This window comes from Staurois parvus, unplaced genomic scaffold, assembly GCF_062004578.1.
Source record: "Staurois parvus isolate SC_StPar_1 unplaced genomic scaffold, SC_StPar_1.0 ptg000058l, whole genome shotgun sequence".
Classification (NCBI taxonomy): domain Eukaryota; kingdom Metazoa; phylum Chordata; class Amphibia; order Anura; family Ranidae; genus Staurois; species Staurois parvus.
The window spans coordinates 6,421,147-6,443,348 of NW_028317854.1; the positions used below are offsets into that span (position 1 = coordinate 6,421,147).

Here is a 22,202-nt window from a genome sequence, read left to right on the forward strand (position 1 = left end):
GTCATGCACCAAACACAGCTCAACACATGAACTTACTTCATTGCTGGGATCTCTAGTTCTGCCCGCATCCTCCACCATATGTGGGAACTCGCTTCAAGTGGTAGAGCTCTTCTTGTTAAACACACATCAACTCGCTTTCTTTTCAGGGCTTTTTTGCCCACTTTTATTTAAGAAAGTTCAAGAAAACACAAATGCTTCCCACGCAGGGGTATCCACCATCAAACACAACAATATTCAGCCTCCTGGCTTGCACGCAGTTTTAAGTCTGCCTCCTGCAGACTCTTCCCAAAATATGGCACTAGCACACAGCTAGTCTGGCTTCCACCTCTCCTAGGTGTAGCCCACCTGACTCCACGGCAGAGACCTCCCGTCTGCCGGGGTGGAGCCCTCCTAACTGCCGGGGTGGAGCCCTCCTAACTGCCGGGGTGGAGCCCAGAACCATGGTTAGGACTCTATAAAAAGGCCTGCACACACCTGTGCAATCAGTGGGCTGGGGGTTCTCAAAACACGGACCCCGGATTGGAGATTTCATCCCTCCCAGATCTCTTTGAAATCTCCAGGCTCCAGATCCCAAAACAAACTTAATGAATAAATGAGGAAACCAAAAAGTCAGTTTCCTCTGCAATACATTAACTCTCTGGAGCCCCTCAACCTGCCTGGTTGAGAATCCAGGGTTTTCAGCTTTATTTCGGCCGTGGCAGGACACCGCAATGCCACAATGGCCAGTTATTTATGTTCAGGTGTAGCCAGGAAGCCTATACAAATCAATGACAAGCTGACATTGTCCACAGCTGTCTGTGGCTGTTCACACGTAATTGCTCAAGGAGCAATCTGTCCTTAAATGCAGGTAATCACTCCATGTGTTTATTTACTTCAGCTTATTTCACTTAAGTTAAAAGAAAAGTATTTTTTAAAAATCATACTTACCTAACTGGATGCAGCATGGATCTGATGCTGCATCTGTCCCCTCCTGGCTCTAAGGGACAGACATAGCTGATCACTCAGTTCTCCCTGCTGTCTGATCTGCCACCCCCCCTCCCCAGTGCTCACTGGAGTGCTGGGCTGTGGAGAAGGGGGTGGGAGCAGCTCGCTCAGACTCTCAGCAGCTCGCTGAGAGGCTGAGCCAGGTGCTGTTCCAGGCTCCTGGGTGGATCCTGAACATACGAACTGCACAGGAGAAGTACGGCCAAATGAGCTTTGGCTGTACTTTTACTTTAATCAGGCCCCAAATATTTCCATCCAGTAAGTACATGCCTTGTACAGTATATTCCCATCCCTGCAGCCACAGAGATACCAACCAGTATGCCTGGTATGCAGAGTTGGGTTTTACTCAAATTTGTCCATTCTTCCACTGGATTCATAAGCTTTGTTAAGAGCAGCAGGAACCATTGGATCTTGCTGCTGCCAGTCAAAACCAGCGAGGAGGGAGTGTAGGGCAAGGTCGAATCATGCTGGGTGTGTCTATAGCTGCAGGGGCGGACTGACAACTAGTGGGGCCCCCGGGCAATAGGGGATCATGAGGCCCCTGTGTCCTTGCCCAAACTCAAAAAAGCCTATGAAAAAGGTACCAGGGGCATCTCATGGGACCCCCAACTGACCCTGGGCCCTAGCACATAGCTTCCTATGGGGTTTCCCCTCAGAAAAGAAGGGGCCAGCAGCGCCAGCAGGGACCCATGAAAAAGAGATAAGAAACCGCTTTGTGCAATACCATTGCACAGAGCAGGTATGTATGACATCTTTTTTATTTTAATTTAAAAAATAAGGTTTACAATCACTTTAATATTTAAACAAGACAGTGTAGCTATGATAGCCGGAATAGAACTTTAAGCATATCCATGTATGAAGTAACGAGATAATTGATGCCTGTTTTATATCTTTAAAGAAGTTAAACTGATGAGATTTACATCTTATCCTTATCAAATTGCAGATTTTGCACCTGTGCATCGGAAACCATAATTTATTCTTGACAAAAAGAAAAGTGGATTCAACTGAGATTCAAGAGATGAAAGCTCAAGCTAAAGAAGAAAAAACAAGAAGGAAGGTATTTTTTCTCGAAAGTAATTTTTTTTTATAATAGGAGTTATAAAAAAAGGTATAAAAATATAAAAAGCAGGCTTAATGACATTCATGATATACAGAAAACAATAACCAGAACTGAATATTTAGGGCTGGACTAAACATTAAAACTGAACTCCAGGCCAAAAATGAAATACACAGATGAAATACATATATGGGAGCTGTTTTACCTGCTGGATGATTTATATTTTTTGTCCACTGAGTTCTGAGATTTACAGTTTTCCACCGCCACTTTGTACACCCCTGTTTCGTGGGAGATGGGATTTGATCTTTATCTACTACAGTTTTACTCCCTATCCTTTGAATGGACAGTGGAAAGAGAAGCAGAACTCTGATAAGCCCATATCTGTGTAGCTCTGTTCTCTCCTGCTATCAGTATGCTCCTTGCACTGCAACACACCTAGCTGGCAATTTGTGCTGCTTTTCGTTCCCCATGTCTAATGTCTGTTGTACACGGACCACAAAAAGCTTATACCATGTCAAATGGTATACGGTACTTAGACTGCTTGCATTTAAAGAAATACATTTAAAGATCTATTAAAGTGTTACTAAACACTAAAATCAGTCTGTATATAAAGTAAAGCATGCTTGCTATACTCACTGTGGAACCTAAGGGGTTAATCTTCCACACTGTGTAAAAAGGCTGTTTGATCTTGTATTCTCTGATCCTTCCCTTCTTCCACAGTCCCCAATCTATTTGCTGATAATACAGAGCTCTAGGAGTCACTCTGCACATGCTCAGTTTGGTGTGTATGGCTAGACAGTTTTCTTTTTCTTTGGGAGAGTGCATGTAAACAGCACAGGGCCAACCAGCACTAATATAGGGTAAAGGGTTATGCAGCCTTATAGGACAGTCAGAGGAGAAAACTTCTCCTACAAGCTTTAACCAGTGCTCAGCTGGACACTGATAGAAGTCACAAGACTGCTCTAACTGCTGATGAGAAAAGGTATTTCATTTTTTATATATACTAAAATAATTGCATTGTTATGTTCTATGTACTGTGGGAGACCAGCTATAATGAATGCAGGGTCCTGGGATTAGTAACACTTTAATTTTCCCCTGATTGTCCTGTGAGGCTACAAGACCCCTAACCCTCTGTCTGGACAGTGCTGATTGGCCCTTTGCTAATCACATACACTCTCCCAAGAAAAAACAAAAACAAAAACCGCTCTAGCAATACATACCAAACTGAGCATGTGCAGCTTGCCACCAAACCTCTGTACTATCAGCAGATGGATTGGGGACAGTAGAAGGGGAGGATAAAAGACAACAGGATCAAACAGCCTTTTTACACAATACAGAGGATTAATCCTTTAGGTTCCAAAGTGAGCATAACATGCAATGCTTTAATGCATATACAGACTGAATTTACTGTTGTGGGTTCAGTAACACTTTAAGTCTTGTACCACCACTGGGTAACAAATATTCTAAAATGCAGGTATTTTGTGTTTGCAGCTATCTGTATTAGTATTCTGACTGATCACTGTGGCTCTGTGGAGCTCCTAGAATCCCATACCATAATTGTACATGGGGCTTGAATTCTGTCAGTAACGAGATTAAAGGCTAAGCCCACTTTTACCTAATGTTATCTTTAACATTGAGAGATACTGTAAACTTGGTTGGTCATTGAAAAACTAGAGCCAATATTATAAGATGAAATCTGACTAGAGGGAAACTAATAAAATATAGAACAAATTAAGTTTATATATCCCAACATCCTATAATAAAGGAAAAAAAATAAATAAATATATATATATATATATATACTCATACACAGTTGGGTCCATATATATTTCATATCAAGTACAAATTCTAGTAACTGCAACCATTTTTAAACTCAGTTCCTCCATTTTCAGGGGCTCAAATGTAATTGGACAAATGAATTTAATCATAAATAAAATGTTCATTTTTAATATTTTGTTGAGAATCCTTTACTGGTAATCACTGGCTGAAGTCTGGAACCCATGGAAAGACTGGGTTTCCTCCTTTCTGATGCTTTGCCAGGCTCTGACTGCAGCTGTCTTCAGTTGTTCTTTGTTTGTGGGTCTTTCTGCCTTTAGTTTTGCCTTCAGCAAGTGAAATGCATGCTCAGTTGGGTTGAGATCAGGTGATTGACTCAGTATATCTCCAAACACTGCAGAATTCATCCGCCTGCTTCTGTCACATCATTAATAAACACCAAAGACCCGGTGCCACTGGAAGCCATGCATGCCCATTCCATCACACTGCCTACACCATGTTTTACAGATGACATTGTGTGCTTTGGATCATGAGCTTTTTTCTTCCTGTCATTCTGGTACAGATTAATCTTAGTTTCATCCGTCCAAAGAATGCTTTTCCAGAACTGGTCTGGCTTTTTTAGATGTTTTTTGGCAAAATCTAATATGGCTTTTCTATACTTCAGGCTTATGAATGGTTTGCACCTTGTGGTGAACCCACTGTATTTGCTCTTGTGAAGTCTTCTCTTGATTGTAGACTTTGACAATGATACGCCCACTTCTTGGAGAGTGTCCTTCACTTGCCTGGATATTGGAAATGGGTTTTTCTTTACCATAGAGAGGATCCTGCGATCATCCACAACTGTTGTCTTCCATGGATGACCATGCCTATTTATGTTGCTGAGCTCACCAGTGCGTTCTTCTTTCCTCAGAATGTACCAAACTGTTGATTTGGCCACTCCTAATGTTGCTGCTATCTCTCTGATGAATTGTGTTTCTTTTGTGAAGCCTTACAATGGCCTGTTTCACTTGCATGGACAGCTCCTTTGAACACACGATGCAGGTTCACAGCAATAGATTCCAAATGCAAATAACACACTTAAAATCACCTCCAGATCTTTTACCTGCTTAATTGATGAAGAAATAACAAAGGAGTAACCCACACCTGGCCATGAAACAGCTTTTGATTCAATTGTCTAATTACTTTTGGGGGGATGGCTACTCTTAAGAGCTGTAATTCCTAAACCCTTCCTCCAATTTGGATGTACATACCCTCAAATTAAACCTGAGAGTGTGCACTTTCAGCTCATATCCATTAAATAACTATAGCTTGAATATGTTTTGGTAAATACCTGAACAAATCTAAAATTGTGCTGGTGTCCAATTATATATGGACCTAACTGTATATCAGTTACTGTAAATACATGCTTCATAAAGTGTCATTTCCTCTTCTTCCCCTCTTTTGACTTAAAGAGGAATCCCAGGTCTGGATATTTTATACATCAGCAGAGCTTTCTCTGCTCATAACAAATAGCCTGGAGCTTCACATCTAGCCTAATAGGGACGCCTGTGTCATTTCTACATCCTTTTCTTAATCTCATACTGTGGCAGGGCCTCACACTGTCACAGTGGTCACAAAATAATGTAATCATTGCTGGTTAATTTAGTAAAAGGTTAAAACTGATATCTAGAAATCAGAATACAGTTCTCATTAGAGGATCTGTTTCGTGGCAAGTAATCTGGAAGTCAAAAGTTCACAATTTCTGTTGCCCAACCAGATCTAGATTTGGTGATAAATTATGTGTTGTAACTATGTTCAACTAAGTCTTCCAAATGGAAAATTAATAGAATCTAGTTTATTAGAAGGAGCACCAGAGACTGTTGATGGAGAAACAACTAAGGGAAGAGGCAGAAAGATCCAAAGAAGAGCTTGAAAGGAGGCTGTTCCAGCTGGAGGAGGAAGCAAGACAAGCTAACGAAGCTCTGGTGGGTGGACAAATTTAACTATACCTGATGCAGAATTACCATTAGATGGATCAACATGTGATTTCATTACATACTGTTGCACAACAGTTGACCCATTCACTCTATCTATCTATCTATCTATCTATCTATCTATCTATCTATCTATCTACTACAGGTGAACTAGTGTGAAATAAAAAAAAATTTACACAAGAACTAACAGTATAAAATATATATACTATATATTTATACAAGGCATAAACAGTAAATACTCTGAATTTGAATAAATATTGTTCAGGAATTGTTGTTTTTGTGTTAAGTATTTTAAGACCTTTTTAACCCCTTGACGCCGACGTCACACAAATATGCAGCCTCACAAAACTGGGCTTTTTTCCATGGGGCCGCATACTTGCGTATCTGTCGTTGTGCTGGGAGCACGCCGCACAGCACACTCCCAGCACAAATATTGGGGTGTCACTGAGAGCCCGGGTCCTCTTATAATGATCGAGACCCGTGACTCTGGATTCCGGGTCACATGATCGCTGTGATAGCCTCTGATTGGCTATCAGAGTGATCAGTCACTGTACAGCACGGCTCCCTCATATTTTCTCTCTCTCTATGAATGGAGGAGAGAGATACATTGTATCTCTCTAAATCCTGGCATAGAGAGGAAAAATGTTTGTAGAAAAAAAAAAAAATAAGATAAATGTTACAAAATAAAAGAAAGAATAAAGAAAAAATACCTAGATCAAGGTTTGATCTAGTTCAGAGCCAAGGTAAGTGTTTGGATCAAGTTCAGGGTCAAAGGTCAAGGTCAAAAGGTCAGGGTCAAAGGTCAGGATTTTTTTTAAAATTAGTATTAGTGTCAGTTAGTGTCAGTGTGTTTTAGGTAAACAAAAACCAAAATGTGCACTATTGTTTCTGGGCTGTACTACGGGTACAAACAACAAATAACATACACATATATGGTATCGCTGCGAACTTCAAGATCTGGAAAATTTATTTTAGTTGTTCTTTGGTGGTAGGTTATGGTAGTAACAAGAAACACACAGCTAAATTAAAAAAATATATATTTTTTTAATATTTTTGGCCAGTTTTCCTTTGATAATAAAACAAATTCAGGAGATATCCATTACCGTTTACCACCAAATGAAAGCCCAATCTTTCCTGAAAAAAACGCGGTATAATTCACCTGGATGTACAAAATAGTTGTGATGATATGTACGGTTTTACTAACACATGTCAACATTGCAAAATTGTGCTTAGACATTAAGATTTGTTTTGCCCTTAGGCATGAAGGGGTTAAGGAATCATAGTATGACATTGTTGTGTTACAACTCTATCCACTTTGTTATGGCCTGTAGATTCGTTCTAATGAAGCTGCTGAACTGTTAGCCGAAAAGGTTCAGATAGCAGAAGATGAAGCAAAGTTACTTGCACAGGACGCAGTGGAGGCCAGACAGGAGTTACAACGCCTGGAATTGACAGTTCTAAAGAGTAAGGATGAGATGCGCATGATGGAGAAAAAGATGAGAGAGTCAGATCTGATAACCATGAAACTGCTGAAGGAGTCGGACAGGAGGTGAGCTCAGTCTTTTTGTTTTATACACCATCCATCATTTGCAGTTTTACAATCATTGCAATAATCTGTGAAATATAATAAGCAGCTGTATATCGTTGACACTGTAACAAAGACAGAAGTTTCATTTTTCTGTCTGTTTAGTAGTTCTGAGACAGACATTTTGGTGTAAGTATAGTTTTTTCTGAATCATTGTGTTGGCCTGGTAGACATGGGGGTTAATTCAATAAACTCAGGTAGTGTGGCAGTGCATTGCCCTGCCAGGGTCTAGAAAGACGTTATGACTAGTATTCTCAACCAGAGGAAGCTGGCTTTTTAGTTTCCTCATCGTTTAGTAAAGTTTGTTTTCTGTTGGAAGCATTTTAAAACCACCCCTTCCTACCACCTACTAATGCAGCAATGATTGTCTAGACCTATTCTGACACTGGGGAATGTTCTCTTTTCTGAGATACCTCTTGATATATGCCTAGATATACCTTGCTCCTTTGGAACTTGTATATATTACCCGGTTGACTGTCTTGATTCGCACCATGGATTCAACTATAAGCTGATATTTCTATTGTGACGCATTTCACATGTTGAATGCCACCTACCCGCAAGAATATACTTCTTTTTTCCGTTTTATCATACCATAAGCCCTTCCCTCCCCTCCCTACCTCTCCCCCCTTTTTTTTTTTCTCTCTCTCTCTCTCTTTCTTCTTTCTCCCTTTCTATATACTTACGTTATCACCAAGTTACTCTAATTACTAACTAACCCTCTTTCTACCTGATCTTTAGCTCTCGCCTGTGTTCTACTCTAATCTTTGTACCATAACCAATACAGAATGCTGTACCTCAAACAGACGTATTACGCTCCATAACACTTACATTTCCAATTCTTGGACACGTGAAACGGATCTAAGGTTTCCATAGATGCTATTCATATTCGATATCACACACTTCACACTTCCCTGACAGAAAGTTCTGCTCAACGGTCAAACGTCAATATATCTCCTAACTCATTTCCTATTTGTGGTACATCTCCTGGATTGTAACATTATGTTGACTAAATGTTTGACAACTTTATGTTTTGTATTGCCTGTTATGCTTTGACCCATCTGTGACACAGGAGTCGACATACAGTAATCTGTCCGATTTTGGATTCACGTCTGTATATGTATTGTTATGCCTGCTATCTTCTAATAAAAATCTTTTTTGGAAAAAAAAAAAAAGTTTGTTTTGGGACATGGAGCCCGGGGATTTCAAAGTGATCTGGGAAGGATAAAATCTCCAGTCCTGGGTCCACCTTTTCGGAACCACCAGCACTCATTGGTCAGGTGTGTTCTGGGCTTCTAGTAGAGACCTGACCATGGTTCTAGGCTCCACCTCAGAAGACAGAGGATGTAGCTGCAAGGAGTCAGGAGGGCTCCACCTAGGAGAGATGTGGGTGTCAGAGCAGCAAAGGGCTACTAAGCGTATGGTCCAAGCGCGTGTAAGGCCAGAACAGCAGTGTTTAAGGTGTAAGCCAGGAGGCTGAATGTCATTTGTTTTGTTGAAGGAAGAGCATAGCTGAATACCCGTGAGGGGAAACTCATGTTTTGTGTTTTTCTGGAAATTTCTTTTGATAAAGTAAGGCAGGAAAACCCCTAAAAACAGAAGAAAATGAGTGTCTGAGTCCTTTAAGCTCTATCACTTGAAGCTAGTTCTCATAGTAGTTAAGTTTGCAAGGATATTTTCACCTTTTCCCTAATGCATGATTTGAAACTGGGTTTACTGTCATCATCTAATCTTGTACAAGCAAAATTATTGTGTTTTTTATTTTTTTGCATATGATTGTGTATTCTTTGCAAAGTTAATTTTCATCACATTTCCATTCACAATCATATCTTCCTATATCACAATTTTTGTTTCTACTGCCAGAGCTAAGGAAGCTGAACTATTAGAGCAGGATCTTCACAAAGCAAGAGAAGCAGAACGACATGCAAAGCAAAGGCTCCTAGAACTGGGTTCCCATAGCCAAGTGAGTACAAATGGTCATGTTTTACTTAAATTGCTTGTTTCTTGGAATAGAACCTAAGTGACGTTAATCTAGCATCCTACATGGCAATGCTGTGCATATCAACCTCCAAAAAAGGTTTCTCGCTTAGCAACTTGCCGGCCTTCAAGATTACATTTACTGCTGATGGCTGGCTCCCTTGGGCACCACAACATACTGGTATGTCGCAATGAACTTCCAGGTTTAGATGCACGCATGCACGTGCCCCCTGCTGATCTTTGCTGAGAAATGACACAGTAGGAGTTTGTCAACAGGTTACAGTCAATGATTTTGGCTGTGGCCAATCACAGCACAAAGATCTGTGTATTTGTAAACACAACACACTGGTTCTGGCTAGATTTCTCCCTGCTTTCAATTACGGCTCAGAAGTGAAAGCAAGGAGAGACCCAGCCAGATCTGTGAGTAAAGGCAGCACACATACACTTGCTAGGCACACAGTTAACCCCATGATTGCCCTCCTGATCACTCCTGTCACCAAGCCAGTGTCATTAGTACAGTGTACAGTATTATCACTGATTATTGTATTAGTGTCACTAGCAATGTCAATGTCAGTTAGTGTCCCTTACAACCAGTGTCAGTTTGTGCCAGATTGCTAGCCACACTATCACAGTCACACTATAACTGCTATTACTAGTATAGTGTCTGTATGGATCAATGTCTTGATCGCAATCAGCAATATATTAGTGTCCGCAATAGTATAGTGTCCCCAAAAATTCAGTGTTAGATGTGGGCTTTTTTTTTTAACCAAAGACATGTAACAGAATACGTTTTGGCCAAAATTTAGGGAGAAATTTTATTTTATTGGATATATTTTGTAACAGAAAGTAGAAAATATCTTTTTTTTCAAAATGTTCCCTTTTTTAGTGTATATAATAAAATATAAAAAAAGCAGAGGAGATCAAATACCACTAAAAGAAAGCTCTATTTGTGTGAAAAAAATTATATAAATTTTATTTGGATACAGTATTTGCAATTTTATTGAAACTTATAGGGAAAAAAAATTGCACTGCATCACACCAAAGTAACACAGGTACCTTCCCCAAGGTCGCATTACAGTTGTGTTGCATTAATTTGAACAGATACCATTGAAATCAATGTGATTTCCATTGCCATCCAATTCTGTGTGACTCAAATTGCATCTGAAATCGTGTGAACCAGGCCTAACAATCAAAGACATAATATGCTCATATGGATTGCTATATAATGTTACAAAACAACCAGTTATGGGTGTAATATGAATTTATCCTTTAGAGTTTAAGCTCCATGAGCAGGACCCTCCTATTCTTTTTGTACTGAAATGTATTGAAAATGTACTGTCTCCCTTATATTGTAAAGCACTGCGCAAACTGTTGGCGCTATATAAATCCTGTAAAATAATAATAATCACCAGTTTAATCCCTGTTTACATATATTTAAACAGTTTGTCTGTCTAACACTTACAATCATGGCCAAAAATATTGGTACCCCATGCATTTCTGTCAGATAATGCACCACTTCGCTCAGAAAATTGTTGCAATTACAAGCGTTTAGGCATTCTTGTGTTTACTTCTTTTGTTTGTATTGGTATGACACAAAAAAGTGGAGAAACAAAAAGCCAAATCTGACACATTCCACACAAAAACCTCAAAAATCGACTGGACAAAATTATTAATTTGTAATTAAACTCACCTGTATCAATTAACAGGTGCTGACAACATAGAAATCACACTGGCAACCAGTTAAAACTTTGGAAAATTGCCTCAAACTTTCTGTTGTGCGTCTCTGTGTGCCACATGGCACATAGAGAAGAGAAAGAGCAGAATATAATTCTCTAAGGATTTGAGAACGAAAATTGTGGAAAAGCATGGACAATCTCAAGTTTACAAGTCCATCTCGAGAAATCTAAATGTTACTGTGTCCACTGTGCGAAACATTGTCAAGAAGTGTCAGATTTGGCTTTTTGTTTCTCCAACATGAGAATGCCTAAACATTTGTACTTGCAGCAATTGTCTGGGTGAAGTGGCTTATTATCTGACAGAAATGTAGGGTGCCAATATGTTTGGCTATTACTGTATATTTCTGCTTTGAGTATAAACTGGTTGGATGAATTATTACTATTTCTTGAACGAAGAATTAACCTTTGCAAATATGAAGGACCTTCAGCTACTTTCAAATCTATTCATATTGTAAAATACTGTATATGACTGGAGGAACAAAACTCCTAAAGGTTTCACAATAGCTGCTGGGGGGGGAATAATACTGGAAGCTCTGCCATGGAGATCTCAGTGCTGTAGTCTTTTGCTAGCCATACATGTAAGGATATTTTATTCTAATAATTGCTTCACTGAAAGATAAATTAACATTTTAATTAAAAAGGAACTGATCAGTCCTTTCAGAAAACATAACAGGGTTTAACTAACTCTTCTTTGATGTGTTAAACAACCTTGTTTAATGAAAAGGACATGTGAAATGATCAAAGAGAAAAATAGTTGCCCAGGAGTGCTCATTGACCATTACACTGAGCAACAACAAGGATCTTCCTTCTGGTGTCACAAAATGCACAAAGTGCTAAAATTAGAATCAGAATCTGGAGTAGCTGTGCATGGTAACCAGGGGCGGACCATTTGGAAACTCGGGCACTGCCCGAGGGCCCGGGTCAGTAGGGGGCCTCATGAGATGCCCCTGGTACCTTTTTCATAGGCTTTTTTGAGTTTGGGCAAGGACACAGGGGCCCCATGATCCCCTATTGCCCAGGGGCCCCATGAGTTGTCAGTCCGCCCCTGATGGTAACCAATCATCTTCTAACTTCAGCTTGTTTAATTAAGCTTTGGCAATAAAACCTGGAAGCTGGTTTTCTGTGCAGAGCTGCACCAGATTTTGCACTATCCAGCCTTAGTAAATAACCCCCATAGTGTATACAAACAAGCCCATTAATGTCATAAATAAAGTCCACCACAAGCCTTGCAGCTTCTAATGCCAAGAGTTGTCTTTGTACCGGTGAGACGTAAAGGAAAAGAGAAAGTGAACAGACCTAGTGTAGCAATTTTTAACACCTTAATAAAAAGAATATGATGAACTCAAATGGGTAAAAGTACTGTATGTAAAGCTTATCGGGTATAAACAATCTAAATTCTACTGTGTGCTACCAATACCAGAATCAACCATTAAAGCTGGAAAAAAACCAGCATTCAGAGACAGAATTGTTCAAAGTAGCAGTCATGATCTCAGCGTATACTCAGCGTATGCATATGAATCCTAGAGTTGGGACACATTATGGTGAATTCTTCCCCTTCATCAGCCTACTAGCAACATTGTTGTCTCTGAGTGCTATTGTTTTTCCTGATGTTATTAATATTTGCCGCTGGCCACAGGACTGCATAGGGGATTGGCAGTCACTGCATACTTTTATCCATGTGAGTGCAATATATTCTTTTATTAGTAAAATTTTGAAAATTTCTACACTAGGCTGGTGTGCTCTCTCTCTCTCCTTTTAAAATGATCAAAAAATATGATAGATCAGGTATTCTTAAATGCATGGCCCACATTAGACAGACACAAGAAGATATATGGTGTTTCAACTCACAGAAATAATACTCATAAATAAAAATATCAGCTTTGGGTGATCTCAATTTATTTTCTATTTTAGATGCCAGCAAAAATCCTTCAACAAGATACTTTAGAAGGAGGATCTGATAATAAAACCTTATGGCAAAGCCTGGACACAGAATATAAGCGGCTATCTTTGGAGATTGAAAAAGAAAGGTATTACTTTCTTGCTTTTTGCTAAAGTTTGTGAAAATTATATCATATGAAAGGATACCTTTACAAATGATCATATTTACCCACCTAAGGCAAAGGTGTAGGCTCCCACAATTCACCAGTTTCACATTTAAACATTTTATGCACTACAAATTTAACAGCCTCTGAATGTTGAATTTAATGGACTCTCAGTGGCTTAGTTTAACCACTTCCTGTCCATAGGACATACCCGTACATCCTAGGGAAAAAAGTAGTTATACTAGGATCATGTGTACCATATTTTTTGCTCCATAAGACTCACCTAGATTTTAGAGGAGGAAAACAAGAAAAAAAATATTCTGAACCAATGGACTGCAGACATACTACAGGAGATGACCAGAGGTTGCAGACATAGTACAGGAGATGGCCAGAGACTGTGGACATAGTACAGGAGATGACCAGAGCCTGCAGACATAGTACAGGAGATGACCAGAGACTGCGGACATAGTACATGAGATGACCAGAGACTGTGGACATAGTACAGGAGATGACCAGAGACTGTGGACATAGTACAGGAGATGACCAGAGACTGTGGACATAGTACAGGAGATGACCAGAGACTGTGGACATAGTACAGGAGATGACCAGAGACTGCTGACACAGTACATGAGATGACCAGAGACTGCGGACATAGTACAGGAGATGACCAGAGACTGCGGACATAGTACAGGAGATGACCAGAGACTGCAGACACAGTACATGAGATGACCAGAGACTGCGGACATAGTACAGGGGATGACCAGAGACTGCGGACATAGTACAGAGGATGACCAGAGACTGCGGACATAGTACAGAGAATGACCAGAGACTGCGGACGTAGTACAGGGGATGACCAGAGACAGGGGCGGACTGACAATTCATGGGGCCCCTGGGCAATAGGGGATCATGGGGCCCTTGTGTCCTCACCCACACTCAAACCACACCCAAAAAAGCCTATGAAAGGTACCAGGGGCATGTCATGGGGCCCCCTACTGACCCTGGGCCTTCGGGCAGTGCCCGAGTGCACGAATGGTCAGTCCACCCCTGACTAGAGACTGCGGGCACAGTACAGGAGATGACCAGAGACTGCGGACATAGTACAGGAGATGACCAGAAACTGCGGACATACTATAGGAGATGACCAGAGACTGTGGACATAGTACAGGGGATGACCACTGCGGACCTTTGGGGAGTGGGGGGGGACGGGTACCCGAATTTGACAGGTACCCGCTCCCACGTCTGTGGAGCTGTCCTCCCCGTAGTCTTGTGGGACATGTGACAGGTCCAAGAAGACTACAGGTGGCCATTCACAAAGCGCAGCACTTCTCATGCATGCGCAGTGGGCGTCCGGCTGTGAAGCCGCAAGCTATCACAACCGGGTGCTCACACTGAAGATGCCGGCACTGGGGAGAGAAGATGGCTGGTGAAAGCAGGACACCGCTGGACCGAGGAACAGGTAGGATCGAGGAGCAGGTTCTTCTGCACAGTAGAGCCAAGCGGCCAGCCCGGTATTCTAACACGACGGTGGTGGGAATACCAGTCCAGCCGCTCCTAATTTGCTCCATAAGACACACAGACATTTTACCCCATTTTTTGGGGGAAAAAAGTGCTTATGGAGCGAAAAATACGGTAATAGACACAACATTTAGATATTTATATTATATATTTTTTTAAGTGCTGTCCTTTTTTCTGCTTACTTGATTTGTAAGAGTTTTATACTGGCACTGGTGTAAACTAGCAGCTGAAGAGGTGCTATGTTGAAAATTTTTCTTTTGACTTACCAGGATCATGCCTGCAGCTGCTATTATTTTTTAGAGTTAGCGATCCTCTTTCCTGTAAAAGTGATCCAAGCAGCTCTACAGCTGATCACTTTTACAGAACATGGAAGGGGGGCCCTCCCGCCGCCATCCCCAAGCTCTCCCGTGCCATTGGTGAACCCAGGACCACTACATTAGGTTGGGCCGGCTGCAGGCAGAGGAGGAGGAAAATGTATTCCTCCCCCTCCTCTGTGAACAATGAAGCCGGAAGCGGCATGTATTACGTCACTTCCAGTTTCAGTTGTTTGTTTACTAGTCATTACCAAGCATCTGACCAAACCGAAACCTTGAATATGATCATCTGCTTATAGAACAGCAAAAATGCCTCTCTATAGGACCTGTTGTAATTTCTTCACTAATAGGCATTATCACTAACATTTCTGCTTCTATGATGTACAGAGGTAAATGCTCTATCCATAAAGTTTAACTTCCGATCTTGATATATGCAGGATTGAATACCTTGAAAAGAGTAAACAACTAGAAAACCAACTAAATGAGCTCAAGCTTGAAATTCAAGCCCTGAAGCAGCAAGATCGGCAAATGAATGCATTATCACTTTACAATGGCAACCTTAGATACAAGTATAATCTGCAAGTGAGTACAACCTTGTACAATCTGTCACAGACTTATGGGTGTAACATGCTCTCCTGTATAAACACAACGCTATCTTTCAACAGCCCATGTAACTACATTTTATGTAATCAACAAAAAACACAATTTGCACAAATTGATTAAGGAAAAACAGACAACTGATGAACGGATGTATAGCAAGGGGTTAATTAACCAAAAGCAGAAAACTGGAAATCCTGAGTTTATTTTGGAGTTGGGACCCCAATAAGTAGTAAGTGTTGGAATTCCAACATTATTCAATGCAAAGAGCTTGCCCCTGAAATGCCATCTGCTGGCAGGATATGTAATTGCCAAGTGAAGTATTCGCCATTTTCATTCAGATCTGGAGCACTTAAAACTATTTCAGTTATCAGTAATTGTCAAGACTCACCAGCCTGAGATTTGTTCATGAATATTCTGTGTAGACCTGTCTCTTCTGCAGGGCAAATCATAGATTTCAGGAACACAGACCTATAGGAATCGTGAACTATATGATTCATGCTGGACAAATCTGCATGCATATATAGTATTTAGGGGAATGGCATTTGCAAATCTGCCTGGTTTGTAAAAGGATTTGCTCATAACTAGATAAGCACATCTGTCAAGCACCACAATCCTGAAGTTACCTTTGGAAAATAAACAATACCAATGTATCAATTATCAGGCAGGCACAATATCCACTTAAAGCTGAAGTCTGGGTGTAGAGATTTTACAGCTTGGACCAATAAAAGTCTGTATGGGCCAAGTGGGATCCCTGTAAATACTGTATTAGGAACTGCTACTACAGTGATTGCTTCTAGTTTCCAGGTTCCTTTCTCAATGAATGCAAAGTGTTTTCTGATTGGATGAGATGGTGATCATGACATCACGGCACCGTCTCTTCACCTCTTCTCATCTGTGAGTGCACTGCATTAATTGAGAACATGTTCCCTGTATGGCGCCTGTGCCGAGCTAGTGACCTCCTGTGATCACAATACAGCTGCTCAACACAGAACCTTGAAGCTAGTGATGATCACTGCAGTAGAGGTGCTTAGTACAGTGATTTCCAGCTTATTATTTATTACAGGCACTTATATAGCACCGTCAATTTATGCAGTGCTTTACAGATACAGTTGTGCTCAAAAGTTTACATACCCTGGCAGAAATTGTGAAATTTTGGCATTGATATTGAAAATATGACTGATCATGCCAAAAAATGCTCTTTTATTGAAGGATGATGGTCATATGAAGCCATTTATTATCAAATAGTTGTTTGGCTCATTTTTAAATCATAATGATAACAGAAATCACCCAAATGGCCATGATCAAAAGTTTACATACCCTGGAGTGTTTGGCCTTGGTACAGACACACAAGGTGACACACACAGGTTAAAATGCCAATTAGAGGTTAATGTCCCATATCTGTGGCTTTTTAAATTGCAATTGGTGTCAGTGTATAAATAGTCAATGAGTTTGTTAGCTCTTACGTGGAAGCACTGACTAGGCTAGATACTGAGCCATGGGGATCAGAAAAGAACTGTCAAAAGTCCTGCGTAACAAGGTAATGGAACTTTATAAAGATGGAAAAGGACATATAAAGATGTCCAAAGCCTTGAATACGCCAATCAGTACTGTTAAATGACCTATTAAGTGGAAAGTTTGGGAATCTCTTGATACCAAGCCATGGTCAAGTAGACCAAGAAAGATTGCAGCCGTAACAATGGGGAAAAATATCATGCTAGATATCTATACTGATAGGGACTGGGTAATGTGTTAGGAACATAAGGATGCCCCATCGTTTGATGGAAATGATAATTATCAATCTACGGAGGACTGAATTCAAAGACACCCCAAAAATCAAAGTGAAAAAATGTTGCAGCAGGCTAGTCCATTTTGCTGAAATTTCATTGCAGCAACTCAAAATGGTACTCAGTAGTTTGTATAGCCCCCATGTGCTTGTATGCATGCCTGACAACATGACGAATGGTGTCCTGGGGTATTTCTTCCCAGATCTGGACCAGGGCATCACTGAGCTCCTGGACAGTCTGAGGTGCAACCTGGCGGCATTGGATGAACCAAAACATTATATCCCAGAGGTGTTCTATTTTATTTAGGTCAGGCGAGTGTGGGGGCCATTCAATGGTATCAATTCCTTCATCCTCCAGGAACGGCCTGCATACTCTCGCCACATGAGGCCGGGCATTGTTGTGCACCAGCAAGAACCAAGGATTTCATCCCGATACTTAATGGCAGTCAGGGTGCCATTGTCTAGCCTGTAGAGGTCTTTGCGTCCCTCCATGGGTTCTTCAGACCCTTTTATGTCTGTCACATGTGCTCAGGGTAAACCTGCTCTCATCTGTGAAAAGCACAGGGTGCCAGTGGCAGACATGCCAATTCTGGTGTTCAATGGTATATGCCAATCGAGCCCAATAATGCCGGGCAGTGAGCACAGGGCCCACTAGAGGACGTCGGGCCCTCAGGACACCCTCATGAAGTCTGTTTCTGATTGTTTGCTTAGAGACATTCGTGCCAGTGGCCTGCTGGAGGTCATTTTGTAGGGCTCAGGCAGTGCTCATCCTGTTCCTCCTTGCACAAAGGAGCAGATACTGATCCTGCTGATGGGTTAAGGATCTTCTATGGCCCTGTCCAGCTCTCCTAGGGTGACTGCCTGTCTCCTGAAATCTCCTCCATGCTCTTGAGACTGTGCCGGGAAACACAGCAAACCTTCAGGCAATGGCACCTACTGATGTGCCATCCTGGAGGAGTTGGACTGCCTGTGCAACTTCTGTAGGGTTCAGGTATCTCCTCATGCTACCAGTAGTGACACTGACCCTAGCCAAATGCAAAACTAGTGAAAAACAGTCAGAAAAGATGAGTAGAGAAAAAAATGTCAGTGGCCTCCACCTGTAAAACCATTCCAGTTTTGGGGGTTGTCTCATTGTTGCCCATCTAGTGCACCTGTTACTTTCATTAACACCAAAGCAGCTGAAACTGATTAACAACCCCCTCTGCTACTTAACTGACCAGATCATTATCCCAGGAATTTAATTGACATGATGCTGTACTCTGATTAAAATTCGAACTGACAATCCTAGTACAGCTAGCTGGAAGTGCTATCCATTTAGCCACTGTGCTTCCCACATGGATCAGCCAGGTATGGCACATACATACTTACACTGGTCCAATGTAGCAGAGTAACTCTTCATACTAACAATGGCTGCTGTTAACTAAAAAAAAATTTAAATTAAGCTTTAAACTGTGGTATATTTTACCGTAAGAAATATATTATTTTGTGTTAATAAGGCCCTTTTACAAGGTGCGGACTCTGTATTGTTCATCATGGGATCTGTTCGCTGTTCAGAGCAGAGCAGGCAGATGACAGGTCTGTGTCCGGTCAGTTCATGTAAAGTGGACATGGACAGAGCCTGCTCTGCTCTATCAGTGGCCGGATGTAAACGACGCCGCTGCTCTTCAATCAGCCTAGACAGAGGTGGACAGATCCTCTTTCGTCTTTTTTTTAGCAAGCCGAATTGCAGTAAGCAGAAGTAAACAGACACAAGTCTGGGCTTGATGAAAAAACTAACAGGCAGACCCAATTGGACCCTTTGTATGAAAGGGGCCTAACCGAGATGGTTTATAAAGTTTGAAACTGAACAATTTTTCTGTATGCACAGTCATGGACAAAAATATTAGCACCCCTGCATTTCTGTCAGATAATGCACCACTTCGCCCAGAAAATTGTTGCAATTACAAATATTTTGGCATTCTCATGTTTATTTCTTTTGTTTGTATTGGTATGACACAAAAAAAGTGGAGAGAAATAAAGTCAAATCTGACACATTCCATGCAAAACTCCAAAAATGGCCTGGACAAAATTATTAGCACCCACAATTTTTAATATTTGGTAGCACGCCTCTTGAAAAAAAATAACTGAAATCAATCGCTTCTTGTGACCATTGGTGAGTTTCTTACACCTCTCTATTGGAATGTTGGACCACTCTTCTTTTGCCAACTGCTCCAGGTCTCTCAGATTGGAAGGGTTCCTTTTCTCAACTGCTGTTTTGAGATCTCTCCACGGGTACTCTATGAGATTGAGATCTGGACTCATTGCTGGCCAGTTCAGTACCCTCCAGCGCTTTGTCTGAAACCATTTCTGGGTGCTTTTTGATGTGTGCTTTGGGTCATTGTCCTGCTGTTAGACCCATGACCTCTAATGGAGACCCAACTTTCTCACACTGGGCCCTACATTGCACCCCAGAATTCTTTGGTAGTTTTCAGATTTCATAATGCCAAGCATCCGGTCATGACATCCAGTACCTGAAGCAGCAGACAACCTCAAAACATCTGTGAACCTCCGCCATGTTTGACTGTAGAGGCTGGATTCTTTTCTTTAAAGGCCTCATTTCTTTTTCTGAAAACAGTAGAATGAGGGGAGTTACCAAAAAGCTGTAATTTTGTTTCATCTGTCAACAGCACAATCTCCCAAAAGGATTGTGTCTTCCTCAGGTAAGTTTTCGCATACTCCAATCTGGCTTTTTTGTTTCTTTGTCAGCAGTGGGGTCCTCCTGGGTCTCCTACTATAGGCTCCCTTTTCAGCCAGATTACAACGTATAGTGCAAGCTGACAGAGATGTACCCTGTACCTGAAATTGTCTGGAAGTTGATTGAAGTTCTTTATCCACCATTCAAATAATCCTTTGTTGCAATCTTTGATCAGTCTTTCACTTGCGGCCACATCCAGGGAAATTAGCTACAGTGCCATGGACTGTAAACTTCTTGACAATGTTGCACACAGTGGACACAGGAACACTAAGATCTGTTAATTGATACAGGTGATTTTAATTATAAATTACAGGAGCATCACAAATATTGCTATTATTTCTACAATTTTGAGAAAGTGCCAATAATTTTGTCCAGTCCATTTTTGGGGTTTGTGTGGAATGCGTCAGATTTGAGAATGCCTAAACATTTGGAATTGCAACAATTTTCTTGGTGAAGTGGTGCATTATCTGACAGAAATGCAGGGGTTCAAATATTTTTGGCCATGACTGTATAGGTCTGTAAATTCCATGCACATGCAGTTTTGAGTTACAACAACATGTGCATTTTAGGGGACTTCTCACATGATAGTTCACATTAAAAAGCACTGAAAATGTATGTGTGGTAGCACACGTTTGCATGCATTTCTATGTGGATTGCATTGCATTTTTAAGCATGTTGCATTGCTTTTATATTTGTTGCCATGCATTACACTGATTTTCATAGATAGAAAGCCATTGTTTTCTATGTGCCCAGGAGTGACCTGCATGTATCCAGTGCAGAAAAATGCAGGACACTGGCCATGGTGTAAGCAGTTCCCTGAGAAAAATACATTCATATCCATAGTGTGCATTCCTTTTAAAATGAAAAACTTGCTTTGTCAGCAATTTTTACCTCGCCCAACCACATCAGGTGTTTGAGAACTGAGGGTGTGGTTCATAATGTGCCTTTGTAGCTGTTCTAGCCCATATCTGTACTTGTGAAACAGACACACACGATTGTCTAGCCTGCTTTGATATTTCTAATCCACATTACTATAGAAAGCATATCATATGTTCATAAATGTCATATTTTTTTCTGTATTATTATTATTACATTATTACACAGTATTTATATAGCGCCAACAGTTTGCTCAGCGCTGTACATTACAATGGGAGACAATACATGAGACAGTACAGTAACAGTACAATGAAATACACGAGGGGTTCGAGGGCCCTGCTCCTTGGAGCTTACAATCTAGGAGGGAGGGGATAGTGGTACGGGAGGAAATGGCTGCAGAGTGGTGGGGAGAGCGGAGGAGATCAGCAGTTAGGTGAGGGCGGGGTAGGCTTCTCTGAAGAGGTGGGTTTTCAGTGTGCGCCTAAAGGTGAGGAGGGTAGGTGACAGTCTGATGGATTGGGGTAGTGAGTTCCAGAGGATGGGGGAAGCCCTGGAGAAGTCCTGGAGACGGGCATGGGAGGAGGAGACCAGGGAACTGGAGAGTAGGTCGTCTTGTGAGGAGTGGAGAGTGCGTTTTGGGTGGTAGATGGATATCAGGTCGGTGATGTAGTTTGGGGCAGTGTTATGAACAGCTTTGTACGTCAAAGTCAGTATTTTGAATTTTATGCGTTGGGCAATCGGAAGCCAGTGGAGGGATTAGGAGAGGGGGGTGGCGGATACGGAGCGGTTGGTAAGGTGTACCCACCGAAGTGTTGCTGAAGGATACTGCTGACTGTCACCTGAATATTTTTACATTCTCAAAAAGCATAAATACTTATACTAAGACTTCCCTTTTCTTTTAGGATACTCTTTTGATGCAAACATGGCAGAAGGAACCTACAAGTCCTTACTGCATTCCTCCAATGTACTCAGTGAGTACTGTTCGCAGCTGTCCCACTCCAGAGAGAGAAGCTTATCCTCACCCCATAAGGACAAGTCATACCTTACCTAACTATACAACTGGAAGAGAAGCCAGACAGAATGTCAGAAAGGTAAAACATTTATTTTTTTTATTTTAGGGGGGAATATTAGAATAGAAAAATGGTAAGTATTATTTAGTGTAGGTTTGTAAACCAATTTTAGCAGCAGGTCCCTATCACCCAATATTCATTTTAAAGTGGTTCTAATGGCTAGACATTTCTTTTTTTACCTTA

General features: G+C 41.1%; 1 protein-coding gene across 1 annotated transcript in view; it reads left to right on the forward strand.

Moving 5' to 3' along the window:
- The window catches only part of LOC149469874 (merlin-like), a 97,645-nt gene that overhangs the window by 71,677 nt on the left and 3,766 nt on the right, over positions 1–22,202 (forward strand). The window contains exons 11-17 of the mRNA XM_089668478.1: positions 1,928–2,041; positions 5,659–5,781; positions 7,122–7,339; positions 9,236–9,335; positions 12,997–13,112; positions 15,394–15,538; positions 21,852–22,040. Coding sequence (XP_089524604.1) covers positions 1,928–2,041; positions 5,659–5,781; positions 7,122–7,339; positions 9,236–9,335; positions 12,997–13,112; positions 15,394–15,538; positions 21,852–22,040 — 1,005 coding nt within the window. The remainder of the gene's footprint in view (positions 1–1,927; positions 2,042–5,658; positions 5,782–7,121; positions 7,340–9,235; positions 9,336–12,996; positions 13,113–15,393; positions 15,539–21,851; positions 22,041–22,202) is intronic.